The sequence below is a fragment of the Talaromyces stipitatus genome, genomic scaffold (assembly GCF_000003125.1).
Source record: "Talaromyces stipitatus ATCC 10500 scf_1105507295511 genomic scaffold, whole genome shotgun sequence".
NCBI lineage: Eukaryota > Fungi > Ascomycota > Eurotiomycetes > Eurotiales > Trichocomaceae > Talaromyces > Talaromyces stipitatus.
Window position 1 is genome coordinate 437297 of NW_002990119.1, and position 13560 is coordinate 450856.

The window sequence follows — 13560 nt, forward strand, 5'->3', positions numbered from 1 at the left end:
TCTAACGCGTGCCCTACATTTAACTGTAGGATTTTGAGAGGCGCCTTTTAAGTTGGATAGTGATAGATTATAGCTCCTGTTTAAGAAGAGAGGCGAACCAGTTTTGTAGTTGAGGAATTATAAAACGGACTATATAAGCTGTAATGGGAGAATCTTTAGTTGGGGCGCGAGGTGGGGGGGTTACTAAATAGAAAGAAGAGATAATCTCATAGATTAAAGGCTGTGATAGCATCTCATCTAATGCTATAGGTGTTTCTTGTGTGCCTATGGAGAGCTAAGAGCTACATCCTCCTTCAGTTCAAGCTTTTGCGAGGTTTATAGCGCAGGATTTGCGGATCTCTATTTGTTGAGCTTTAGTATGTTTAGTATTACCTTTAAGGCGCAGAAGGCATTCTGCAAAATCAGCTAGATATAATCTATGGCAGTGTATATATCTAGGAGAGCATTGATGAGGCTCTGGGGCTATGCAGTAGTTGACATGGCCCTCTTCAGTATGCTCTGAGGAGCTGTATAGTCGGCATTGAGAGGGGCGTGCACAGGATCATGCATTATGCCATTTCCAGCATTATATATATTGAATAACTGTTATTTTCTTAGAGAGGTGATGAGCATTGGTGATAGTGCCAAAAAGATGTAGCTGGATAGGCAGTAGTGATTTCGTGCTTTCTGGGAAGTTGACAAACTAGCTTAAGGAGAGAGTATTAGAGTTAGCAGCGCTTGTAGTGGTCTCGCTAATAGATATAGGCTTGAGCCCTGTAGTTTCGCTAATTTCTAAGGATAGTAGTGTAGGATTGACAGGGATTAGAGAGTATTAACCATCCAAGATTTGGCCAATTTTCCTTGGCATATTAGTGACTTGGTATGAGACCCATCAGGAGCTGCGTTTTATCTGGCAGTTAACAAAGAATGCAGAGATAGTCTCTTTTTGGGCCTTAAGGGCTAGGAGGGCTTCTGGAGATGAGGGGCATAGTACAAAGCCAGTCTTTGTAGCTTAGACTTCTTTTAGTGCTGCACTATTTAAGTTTAGTTGAGATCGTAGGCTAGAGTAGATAGTGTAGGCTTCCATTTTTCTAGCTGTATAGTTAGCTGGGAGGCGTACGAAGAGCCAGATGTTAGGAAGGGGTTGTTTCACCAGAGGCATAGGCTTTTTGATAGAGGCTTTAGGGTGAGTGGTGGGAGTTGATTTGACTAGGGCATATTGGGTAATAGTCATATAAGTTGACTGGTTAAGACCTGAGGGAGGACGTGAGGGAGGGGGTGAAGGGGGTAAGAGATTTGGGGTGGGGGAAGAGGAAGGGGAAGGAGACAGGGCAGGTAGAATGGAGGTCATTGAGATATCGCTGATATAAGTGTTGAAATATTGTTGAGCTACTGAGGCGAGGTCATTGCTTAGAGCGGTGAGGGCTCTCAGTAGGTGAGGAGCAAGGCCGATGGTTTGGCTGCAGTATTTATCAAGGAATACAGCTATGGGGCTGAAGATCTTCTGTCCTTCAGAAGCTCTTGTTGTAGCTGCAGACGTGGATTCTAGAAGGGCTGTCTGTAGAGGGCCGTCTGTACCAGGGCCTTTACGCGCCATGGTGTTGCCGGGCGCGTTGAGACGCGTCAAGGGCTGCACTCCTGGGAGCTAGGTGGTAGAGAGGGTTGAGGATTTTGAGCCTCCGACTGTTTGATATAAATAATTATAAGGAAGTCGCCTATCAACTCGAAAATCGTTTTCTTTCTCTTAATGAGGCCCCGACGCGGTCTATATAGTCCTTGCTTGACGAGGTCACGTGTAACTTCACGTGACCTCTCCTTGGTTCGCGTCGGTGCCAGAAATCTCGATTGCACCTATAAACCAACACACACTCATATTCAGCATCCGTCATATTCCCACAACCGCATTCAAAATTTCAGATCATGTATTTCGCTTTTTGCATGGATTTTATTTTCATTTTCGATATTCCTACCAGAGTTTTCTCTTGACAAGTCCGAGTAGTGAGGCTACGTGAGGTTTTTATAATGCCAATCATTTCGACCAGCTTCCCTCTCATATCACAAGTCATCTCCAAGAATCCGGACAATGACACCACCCCTCGATGTCGAAATATTATACAAGTCTATAGATGCGACTTTATTAAACCACCGACCATCGAGCGATATGTCACACATCTCGACATTACAAAATGGCCGCGTCAGTAGCCCGTCCGGGTAATACAGTACCTGTGCATCAACTGCGAGGGGGAGACCGTCTCAAGCAACGTCGATAGTTATTACCACAGCGCCAGACTCGCGCAAGACAACGTATAAGCCAAAGATTTCAAAATATACTTTGATTATATTGCAGTAAAATTGTAGCTGGCTCATCATTGTCGGCAGGTTTGCTATTTCAACAGTGCCTGCGGGAAAATACATTTTTATACCCTTGATTGTCAGAGGAAATAAGAGCGGCCACGGCGTGATCAGTCGTGCTGTGGAAAACGAGAGTGGATTCTGGATACTGCGGACGAGAAGTGCAGACATCCCAAATGCGTGGGTGACAAGCCCTCGGAGAACTGGTGGTCCAAGATCACAGATGGAATCTTATATATCCATCACGGAACATTGCAAAATGTGAGTTGATTGCGTATGCCACGTGTCTATTAGCTTGAACTTAATAGGTAATTCGGCTAATATTATGCAAATGTATGTGGACTAGCAGGCCTCTTGAATTGTCGTAGTAAGGATTGAAATGCAATTCAAGGAATCTTGAAATACTCCGAAGCATCCAAACAACTCATGCTTTCCTTCCTCTTCAATAATCATAGCTCTTCATTCTCATCCTCAACCTTCTGAACCAAAAACCAATTCCCAGCAATCGGCCTTTTCAAATTTGCCGCTTTTATAAACTCTTTCATATCAAATCCCGCACGTGCCGATGACTTCTTGTCTAGGTACTTCTCAAACTGCGATGGCAATTTGTAATGAGGCGGTTGACCAAAAAGCAACTCGACATAGCGATGCGGAGGTCCTGGTGGCGGTGAGGGAGGGTAGTATTCAGCATTGGAAAGATGACTCGATTTAGGAAGGAACAGTCTCCCTGACTTGGGATCTAGGTTGAGGTCAGGCTGATACCAGTGTAAGAATGGGACTGTGGTATCATTTTGAGGGACATCCAAATCGATCATGAAGACCATATAGTGGGACGAAAAAATTGTTGTTTGAAGACAGTAGGCATTTTTGGCGTCGTCGGTTAGTGACTTGACCTTTAAGTGTGGTATAGTTTGGGTATCTATATGGATAGTTAATGAGTATACTATACGATCGATCTGGACATTGTGACCCTTTCTGGACAGAACGACATGCCTTAATTGTTACTTACCATCCTTATCGAGCTTATTTCCCAGATGAACAGCAACCTTCTTGCTGAACTTAACTCCCAATTTGTGTGATGTAGACGGCTCAAATCCCGGGGGGGTCTGGCAATGAGCGATACCGACAGCAAGGAAGACCGCAAGAATAGTTTCCAACAACATGTTCAAATATCCACGAATTCTTAATTACGTCCTGAACAATGTGAATTGGAGGTGAGTATCACAGATTGGTAGTTTCGCTACTTGCATGAACGATTAATGTTGACGTTAGAATACAAGAATTTCAAGAATCTAGATGGATCGATTGGTTTGCGGAGATCGGGCCGATCCGATGCAAGATACCTAATTTACGACAATGTATAACTACCCAGCTGACCATATAGAGACTTATTTCCAAAGTCGTCGTAGTTAGGTATGCTCAACAGCTCTCTCAGAGTGTATCACCAATAAACTTGAACATTGCCCCATTGATTAGGGTTAGGTCCGTGCTGCCAATACATAAAAAAGACATTTAATAATCTCAACCCATGATGGGTTCAGAATCTAATATTGGAGCTTTAAAACAAACGGTAATCGATCCGGCCACCAAATCCCGCTGAAATGGGGTTTTCGCCTTCTGTCAGATAATTAAGATGACTCCCGTTCTATATACTCAGCGACAAGACAACTCAGAGACATCAGACTCTTGGTGCAAACATTGAAAGGATAAAATCAGCGCTTATCACTTGGGCTCAATAATATTTATCAAAACCGGTAGAAATTTTATTCATATTGGGACAACAATGCACGAGTGTAGCCAAAAAATGGCATTTATAGTATCAAACAATTCCGGTACCGGCGCTGAACCGGTGGCTTCCCCTCTGCCATGCCTAATCTAGAAACATTCCACATCATTCTACCTCGTGTACAGCTAAGTCCTTCCATGTCAATATCTGCTGCTTCAATCTCAAAGTAATATTAAAACGCAACTTATATTCCATTCTATCCGGCGTATAATTAGCTTGAAATGTCGACTATCACCAGAATTCGACCACAAAGCCTTGTCAACAACGCGCTTAAGCAAACAAAACCGACACTTGATGCGCATCGATATCAAGGAGGAAATTTTCATGCATATATGACATCAAAATTGAGCACATATGATACTGAGCGATCTTACTCCCTATTCCAGAAGACACTTCAGGATCCGTTACGTACTTCACCATCTAGCCTTGCAGGCAAGTCAATCCTTGTGACAGGGTCAAACACCGGTCTAGGCTTCGAAGCTGCCCTGAAGAGCGTCGATTTAGGCGCAAAACATGTTATATTAGGAGTAAGAAATGTTGAGAAGGGCGAGCATGCTAAACAACGTATATTACAGAGGGCTACATCCATGAAGGCGCAACCATCGGATACAACCAAGGATGGCAATCCAGACGACCAAACAATCTCAGTGCGCAAGCTGGACATGAGTGACTACAATTCTATACATAGCTTTGTCAAAGAGGTTGGCAAGAAAGATGGACGATTGGATGTAGCTATTCTCAACGCAGGTGTTTTCGGCGTGAAGTACGAGACGGCAGGCAATTATGGCTGGGAGAACGACTTGCAAGTCAATGTCCTGTCAACTGCACTTTTGAGTCTACTTTTATTGCAAGCGAAAATTATCAAACCGGAAGTTGGCGTGCTTGAGTTCGTGGCTTCGAGACGGATGCAGGCTGTTCAACTTACGGAAGAAGAGAAAAAGTCTCATAATCTGTTGGAGACGTTCAATCGGAAACAAAACTTCAACGCTAGCCGGCAGTATCAGGTTTCTAAGCTTCTGTTGATGGCTTTTTATCAATCCTTGGCCTCCAGATCAGCCAAGTTAACGGAAGGAAGTCCCATTATCACGGCTGTCTGTCCTGGCTTCTGTCAATCAGACCTTTCGAGAGGTCACCAAGGGTTTGCAGCCGATGTGCTACGAGCAGTACTTAATACTTTTGTTTTGAGGCGAGCCGAAGAAGGGGCGAGAACACTTGTGTCAGGGGCACTAGGTACGAAAGAACGACATGGCAAATTTTGGTTTGACGATGGACTTCATGATATGTAAGTACCACCAAACCACCATTGACTTTTCAAGTTTATTGACTTTATAATATAGTGCGCTACCAGATAGTGTGGGGGATGCGCAAGGATTTGCAGACAGAATTTGGGAAGAGGTGGTTCATGCTCTCCAGCGAGACACCAATGCTCCTCTTGTCTAGGAAGAGGATAATGCCAAATTACTTGTATAATAATCTTACAGCTTTGGTAATTTTAAAGATTTCATGTAGATACTGTTATTTCACCAAGTCTCTACATACAAACTGATTACTGTATCAAAACACATTTTCCTTCCACAACATCTCAAGCCTATCATACCCTAGTAAGTTGGTAGTCGAGACTACTGTCCCTTACATTTTCGCACATTATCCAATCACCTAAGTGTGTCCGACCAACCCGGCCTTGGGAGCATTGTCAGGGTTGGTGTTAGTGCCAGCGAATCCCAATGCAGTGTTCCATGCGTCTGCAGTGCTGGCGTCCTTGGTTCCCAAGCTAGCAAGCTTTTGCTGAGCAGCGGCGGCAGCACTCTTAGCTGCGGCATTAGCTCCACAAACATTGGTCAATTGATCATGGATTCTGTTGGCGATGATGAGGGGGTTCTTAGCTTCCTCTTGGCCCTTGTTGATGAGAGGGTCAATAGCCTGGAAGGTAGATTCGGAAGTAGAACGGCCATCTAGACCAGCCTCAAACTTCATAGTGGGGACACAGAGACCAAAGTCAAGGCCGGCAATGGTGGATGCCACGAAGCCACCGAAGGTACCAGTGACGGGGTCGGAGACCGCTCTGGCACCTGCTGCAGGAGCACTGCAGGTCAAAGTAGATCCGGAACCGGTACAAGTTCCCGCTGCAGCCGAGGCAGCAGAAGGAGTGGCTGTTGCGACAGCAGCAGAGCTCACGGCAGTAGCCAAAGTAGTAGGACCTGAGCATGCATTAACGACTGTGGATGAGGAAGCAGCGACAGCAACGGCGGCAGAGGATGCGGCCCCCGTGGAAGCACCACTTGTTCCAAGAGCCGAAGCAGCAACCTTAGTTCCATCCTGGGCTACGGCAGTAAAGTTGGAGAAGCCATGAGCAACCATCACTTGAGCGACACTCAAGCCGGTAGCATCAAATGGAGTGGTCACGGAGGTCTTCGAATTTGCATTCTCAATGTCCTGTCCGCCGACAGCTGGATCAATGAGGGGGACAACACCACGAAGGGCAGCGGTTGTTGGTAGAGTAGGGTCAGAGCAGATAGACGGGATGCTGACGACGAAGGGGTTGAAGTTTTGTTCCGCGGCAACGAGACCACGCGCCGCGGCGATGGCGGCATCGCTTGTTCCAAGCTGAGAAACAATCTTATCTGCTTGGATCAGTTCTATTGTGATTCATTAGCTCTCATTCTATAAACAATAAACATTGTGGGACTCAGTGGGAACATACTTCCGCAGGGATTAGCTGCCGCAAGCAGGAACTGGATCGAGCCTCCAGCAAGAGTAGCTGCCTGACCAGGCTGGCCGAGGTTGGACAAGGCTTGAATAGCGGCAATAGCACCATTACCTTGCTCTTGTCCGAAACTAGATAATAGTCATAGAGTCAGTTCGCTGGACACGTTTCTGGATACTGATAAGAAACTTACCGAGCTTCTGCAACAGCTGCAAGGAAATACACAAAAGCTGTCTTGGAATACATATTGGCTGGTATATGATTTCCTCGAAAATCGTTCTCTCAAGCGAAAAAGATAGAAGTCGAATGAATGAAGATAAGTAATTTCCGGACCGGCCAGAAACGATAGACTTTTAATGAATGAATGATAAGAATCAAAAATGACAGAAAAGAACCAGTTCACAGAACTGTTAATGGTAATGAATGTCGTTAGAGAGAAGCGAAGAGAACGTGTTTTTGTGATGAGAGAGAGAAAGAAGATACAACCAAGTCGGTGATAGTGAACATATTTATAATTGTTCTTAATAGTCGCTCACCTTGAAATCCATACTAGCCTCTACTTCGGACTTCGGATCATACAATCAAATCAGTTGCATCATTGGTCTGGAATCATGATGTTGGTACCTGCTCCAATTCCACCGATAGGTAGAACCGCCGTTACCTGTCAGTCTCATGCAAATTGCAAAGTGGGAGCGTGGCTGTATGGCGGAAATTATCGTTATGCGATGATACATCTACAACAATAATTGGATCTGTATATTGTCGACACTCGACTCCGACCAATCTATAGCTGTAACGTGTGTTGTCTCCAAAGTCGGGATTCAGAAACCAGGGGTAAAACAAGACGCATGTACCGAGGTATCCAAGCGCCCGTTATGAGACGCTCGAAGGTTCGGGGTCTAAAGTAGAGTTTATTTTAATTTAAGTAACAGCCCTGTTCGTAAGGGATAATTTTAGTTAGACTACGACCTAATAGACTACGAACTAGTGGGAAGGGGTGTGTTTTGAAGCCCAAGCTGATACACTGTCAGTCAATTATAAGTATTTTTCGGTTGAAGTTACTCTCGATTTCACAAAACCGTGTGATATTAAAACTTCCTGCTCCGTACTGCCTGAAACGATGTCAAAGACATTGATAAACTCCCAACAAATTAACTAAGTACGCCATTTAGGGGCAATCCGGGTCTCTAATATAATAGATGGATGCAATTAATCAGTATCCGGCCCGCTTGATATTGATGACTCGGACACGGAGTCGGCGTGTTAGATTAGTTGTTTGAAGTACCTACTTCGGTATGTATGTAGCTAACCAATATGATTGAGTACGCAGGCCGGTAAGAATGTCCTCTCTAGTGGCTAACTACTTAGTGTATATACATATCCAGGATAACTACACTTCAAATACGTGTACCCACACTCAAGCCCCATATACAGTACAGAAAGCCTCGTCTGTTTCAGATTCCCTCGTCTTCGTCCTGAAAAACCTCATCAATAGGCCACCGGAGCGCAAAAGTCCATTCCGGACCCAACAAGACTATCATCGCCCTCAACATGCGTTTCGCCCATCCTTCCAAGTACCATTTCGCAGGTATACGGTGTATTCCAGCACACCAATGACAAAAGATAATCAGCGCCATCGGATCCTTATTTTTCAACAGTAACAAAAACTCGGGAGAGACCCCTGCGGGCCACCATATTATCAACAGCCATGTAGTCGGTAATTTGGCGGCCATAACACTGAACCAAAAACGGAGTACGGTGATCGCCTGGGCACAAGTTTGGTGATCGCTTTCGCTGCGACTTTGAGTATTCGGTTGTCCGTACTCAACGGTATCATTTAGGTGTGTGAGAAATTCTATCATCTTTTCGTGGCTTTCGTCCAAGACCTCGAAGCGAAGGTGTCTGCGATGTACGAATAGAGGGCTCAAATTGCTCTTTGCAAGATGAGGGCCGAGCTGATCAATCAACGACCAGGTTCCTCGTAATGCGGAAATAGCATTGTATGCGTCCACCGCTGGATAGGCATCGGACATCGGCCCTGCACCAGGCACACACGAAATACCCAGCTGAAACATCAGGATCAGCAATGAGAAGGATAAAATTGCGACGCTGTTTTGCGGATCCATTCCTTTCACTGCCTTGGGAAAAGCGACCACCGCGTTACGATAGTTCTTATAAGCAGCAGTATAATAATTTTTGGCATCGGGAGGCTCTAGATGGCAGATGTGTAGGGCCGAAATGGCCATGGCAGCGTGATTGAGCCAGGGATCATATTCAGCTTTTTGGGATACCTCACCTTTCCAGATCAGTTTGACACGGCGCGGATCTTCTTGTAGAAGCGCAAGAGAGTTGGCTGCAAATGTGTTGTAATGCCATCTTAATCGTGACTGTTCAATATCTAGGGTTGGCCATCGAGTTGGTGATAATCTTAGGGGTTCGGGCTGGTTGCGCGAGATTGGAGAAGAGACACTCCGTAACCCGTTGTCTCCGTCGTGATAACCTTGGGTGTCTTCAAGATCTTGCATATCTGCTTTATTGATTGCCCCATCGTCGCTGTTTTTTATTTGGAAACTGCATTCTTCACCACGTCTCTTGCAGTGATGGCATTGTGGTGCTTGGAGATTGCACTGAAGGGCTGCATGTCAGTCTTGATCACATACCACACATATCAACTTTCAAAGGACCTAAAAATGCAGCAATGAAGTAGTGCGAGACAAAGCCATACCTTGACCCGCCGCCTCTTACAATTCGTACATCCGTTCCGCGTCTTGGTATGAAACCTTCTCGAGGTTCCCATATCTTTTGGCGACGAGATGGACTAATCTCATTTGCTTTTTGAAGTCGTTTCTCGTTAATTACACCTTTGACTACGGCGAATCGGGCCCCATAGCCCTTCTCTGAATTGTCGCAGTGTCTAAATCCCCCGGAAGCCGGACTGTTCTTATAACACAAAAACTTGAGCCGGAGATAAGACAAATACTTCTCCAGAAATGATGAATTGCTTTTTGTGGATGGCATCAATTGCGGTCCATCTATTTTCGAGTCGTGCACGAGCTTGATTTCGTGTCTAAAATATTATTGAGTTCAAAACGTAACTTATCAAGTGAGCGTAACAAGAAGCCGCTAGCAATGGCCGTTCCAGTTTAGTAGCCACTCAGCACGCGCAGATAAATCGATCAATAACTTAAATTGAACCAAAAAGCCGATTATCGTTGGGATGTTTGATAATCCTTTCGTATATAGAAATAGTAAGGGAAATTGAAGCAGTGGAGATGGGCGCATTGAGAGTACGCGGTTATGCTGTTGAGTCTGGAGCCATTTTGAAGGCGATGAGGCGTGGAAGAAAAGCAGGCCTTTAGTATGCTAGTTATGATTTGGTCTAGAGTCTTTTAAAGCCTGAACTAAGTCGGGAGGGGCAGAAATCTCTTAGTCCCGGTGGCATCCACACTCCAACTCCCTTTTAGCCGGCGCTGATTGAGCGATTCAATAGAGGCCTAGGCACTAGATATTTGGGGGCGGATATAGGTACATGCGGCCGGATCGCTCCTGTCATCCAACTACGTTGCACAAGAAAAATCAATATGTGCTGATGATACATTCTGAGAGCAGATTAAGAAGGTACAATACATGGCCAATTAAGAAGAATTTTTCTTATTCTTTCCGAGATTCTGCCCAGATAGAAGCGTTCCATTGATGTCGCCGACGGCCCTACATAAATAGGTGGCCGTGTGCCAAATATATATTTTCTACTCGGACCAGTTGACGGTATTGATAGATTGCATCCATCCATGCATGAATACCTACTAAAGCCAGATTCCCAGGGTTACTCCGTTAGCGTTGCATAGTATTATTATACGTACGTTTATCGGAAAATAATTCATCTAATACCTTGAAATGGCCAATGTGTTGTCGTTGACTACACAATGTTCTCTAAGTTGCGGTGAGAACTATAATTATTAACCCTAACCCTATTGGTTTCCAGACGGCATTCGTCTTCGGACATTTGCGGAAAAGCAGAACTTTCGAGAGACCGTATCAAACACTAGAGTATGCCTTCTCCATGAGGATACATCTGGTATGCATTGATGTGAATGTTGATATATAAGAAATCAACCTTGTCGACTCGAAGAAGCATGGCCGGCTTCCAGGGCGCATGTCTTGTCGATGGGTGCCGTCTTCCTTGACAAATTCTGCATTCGGCCCCAATTCTCTATCACTATGTAGCGAACAACCCTCTCAAAGTTCGATGTTCGCCTTGATAGTCTCTCCCACGCATACCCGTTCTCCGAAGAAGGTTCAAACGGAGAACACGGTTAGACGTGGGTAAATTATCTCGTCGTCGACCATTCGTTGGAGTCCAATGTCTATCTCCAATATTTTTCTAGTTTCCACGGTAGCTGAAGATACCAGAGCACCGTATTCTTAAATGTGCCATCCAATCCGGGTAAATGGACTGGGAATTGTTAAGGACACCACAGATTTTCACGTAATCCACAAGCGAACCGGCACTTTTTCCCGAAGACGTACACAATATTAATTCCATACTATTCAACACGCCAAAATGCCACCAATTCGCAATAAAAATAAGAAAGATTTAGCCGAGCAAGAAGGACGAATCTTATTAGCTATTTCCGATTTACAAAATGGACGAATCTTGCGCGTGGCTCAAGCTGCAAGGATTTACAGTATACCCCGGGCGACTCTACAAGACAGATTAAACGGCACTCAACAAAGATCTCAAGTTCGCGCCAACAGTCATAAATTAACTCAGTGTGAGGAGGAATTGCTTGTCGAATGGATACTCGATCTAGGTAAACGTGGATTACCCCCTCGACACTCTCTTGTACGAGAGATGGCCGATTATCTTCTTTCGCAACGCGGAAACCGCCGGGTTGGAGAGAATTGGGTATATAACCTTGTCAAACGTCGCCCAGAGATTGAATCAAAGTTCTCACGGAAATATAACTATGAACGCGCCAAATGTGAAGATCCGAAGATAATCCAAGAGTATTTTGATCGCGTACGAGAGGTTATATTAGAGGATGGGATCTTGCCAGAAGATATCTACAATTTTGATGAGACTGGCTTTGCTATGGGACTCTGTGCGACTGCAAAGGTTATCACTGGAAGCGATCGATATGCTCGGCCAAAGCTATTACAGCCTGGTAACCGAGAATGGGTAACTGCAATTGAGGCAGTTAATTCGATTGGATGGGCATTGCCTTCGTACATTATTTTCAAGGCAAAGAAATACACTCGATTAGGCTGGTTTGAGGATCTTCCAGACGACTGGAAAATCAATATTAGCGACAATGGATGGACGACAGATAAGATTGGATCAGAATGGCTTAAAACTCATTTTATTCCTCTTATTGATGGCCGTACATTGGGAAAATATCGGATGTTGATTCTTGATGGCCATGGAAGCCATTTAACTGCTGAATTTGACCGTACATGCACTGAGAATAATATTATTCCGGTCTGTATGCCTCCTCATTCTTCACATCTTTTACAGCCTCTTGATGTTGGTTGTTTTGCTGTTTTAAAGCGAGAATATGGACGGCTTATTGAGCAGCGAATGAGGCTTGGATTCAATCACATTGACAAAATCGACTTTCTCACTTCATTCCCGAAGGCTCGTACGATGGCATATAAAGCTCAAACTGTTCGGAATAGCTTTATGGCAACTGGATTAGTACCATTCAATCCAGATCGAGTTTATCAACAGCTTACTGTTCGATTGAAGACTCCAACACCCCCTCCAAGTCGATCAAGTGATACACAATCATCCTGCTTGCAAACCCCTCAAAACGCATGACAATTTAAGCGCCAAATGACTACTACGAAGAAGAGAATAAGCCGGCATACAAGGAGTTCATCTGAGGCTATTGGTGAAGTGTTTACACGGGCATCAAAGGCTTATGAGATGAGTATTAATAAGCTTACAATTGCACAGAAGGAACTCCATGATCTACGGGCTGCACATGAGAAGGAGAAGCAAAAACGTCGAAGATCTAAGCAGCAAATATCTCATGAGCAGGGAATTACCAGAGAGGAAGCTCAAGCACTCGTACAAGGTCGGGTTGAAGCATCCCAAGCTGTTACTACTGCTCCGGCCGAGCCTGAGCTTCCAGTCTGTCATCCACCTGTACGACGTCAATTTCGCTGCAGTGGTTGTGGTGTTGCAGGACATAAAATAACCGGATGTCCTAATCGTATTAGGAATTAATTTTTTGTATATAATTAGTATGTGGGTTAGAAATTGAGATTGAGATCAATATTGTGTACGTGTTCGGGAAAAAGTGCCGGTTCGCTTGTAGTGCCGGTTCGCTTGTGGATTACGTTACTAAAAACTTGTGGTGTCCCTACTAATTCCCCCAATGATGGACCTGTTGGATTAGCTAAGTTGATCCAGCCAATCAGACAGATGAGATATATCAGCCAATCAGAGCGAGCCACACACTTTAGAGAAGGATCCATCGAATAGGGGCTAAAAGAAAGTCTCCTACCTTTACGTACTTAGAGAAGAACAATGACAACAAGGATCAAAGGATTCCATACTTTTGCATACACAATTTGATACGTTGAGATATACCGCTTGAGTTTGTCACGTACAATCCAACAGGACCCCCTCTTTAGTTCGGGTTAGGTAGTGCCACTGCACACCTCCAAACCACTTTCATTGTGTATTTTCCGGAAATGGCATCATAACCGCTGGATGATTCCGAAGGAAAACTAT

General features: G+C 44.7%; 6 protein-coding genes across 6 annotated transcripts, besides 2 other annotated features; 2 read left to right on the top strand and 4 right to left on the bottom strand.

Annotated features, from left to right (window-relative positions):
• Positions 1–1023: 1023 nt before the first annotated feature.
• TSTA_098750 (uncharacterized protein) lies at positions 1024–1576 on the bottom strand (the record flags this gene model as incomplete). The annotated part of the gene is made up of 2 exons (XM_002485811.1): positions 1024–1074; positions 1100–1576. 2 exons carry the CDS (start codon positions 1574–1576, stop codon positions 1024–1026), a joined length of 528 nt encoding a protein of 175 aa, XP_002485856.1.
• Positions 1236–1311: a sequence feature (G-rich).
• A 1204-nt stretch (positions 1577–2780) lies between the features above and the next one.
• TSTA_098760 (uncharacterized protein) lies at positions 2781–3494 on the bottom strand (the record flags this gene model as incomplete). Its single annotated transcript, XM_002485812.1, has 2 exons — positions 2781–3250; positions 3341–3494. The coding sequence occupies 2 exons, from the start codon at positions 3492–3494 to the stop codon at positions 2781–2783; spliced, it is 624 nt and encodes a 207-aa protein (XP_002485857.1).
• A 768-nt stretch (positions 3495–4262) lies between these two features.
• On the top strand, positions 4263–5629 carry TSTA_098770 (short-chain dehydrogenase, putative). The gene is made up of 2 exons (XM_002485813.1): positions 4263–5399; positions 5455–5629. Exons 1-2 carry the CDS (start codon positions 4339–4341, stop codon positions 5555–5557), a joined length of 1164 nt encoding a protein of 387 aa, XP_002485858.1. The 5' UTR covers positions 4263–4338; the 3' UTR covers positions 5558–5629.
• Positions 5630–5773: 144 nt separating this feature from the next.
• On the bottom strand, positions 5774–7067 carry TSTA_098780 (uncharacterized protein; the record flags this gene model as incomplete). The annotated part of the gene is made up of 3 exons (XM_002485814.1): positions 5774–6753; positions 6819–6952; positions 7015–7067. 3 exons carry the CDS (start codon positions 7065–7067, stop codon positions 5774–5776), a joined length of 1167 nt encoding a protein of 388 aa, XP_002485859.1.
• A 1208-nt stretch (positions 7068–8275) lies between these two features.
• Positions 8276–9488, bottom strand: TSTA_098790 (uncharacterized protein; the record flags this gene model as incomplete). The annotated part of the gene is made up of 2 exons (XM_002485815.1): positions 8276–9456; positions 9482–9488. 2 exons carry the CDS (start codon positions 9486–9488, stop codon positions 8276–8278), a joined length of 1188 nt encoding a protein of 395 aa, XP_002485860.1.
• A 1894-nt stretch (positions 9489–11382) lies between these two features.
• On the top strand, positions 11383–13050 carry TSTA_098800 (pogo transposable element, putative; the record flags this gene model as incomplete). Its single annotated transcript, XM_002485816.1, has 2 exons — positions 11383–12555; positions 12649–13050. 2 exons carry the CDS (start codon positions 11383–11385, stop codon positions 13048–13050), a joined length of 1575 nt encoding a protein of 524 aa, XP_002485861.1.
• Positions 11428–12915: a mobile genetic element.
• Positions 13051–13560: the final 510 nt, after the last annotated feature.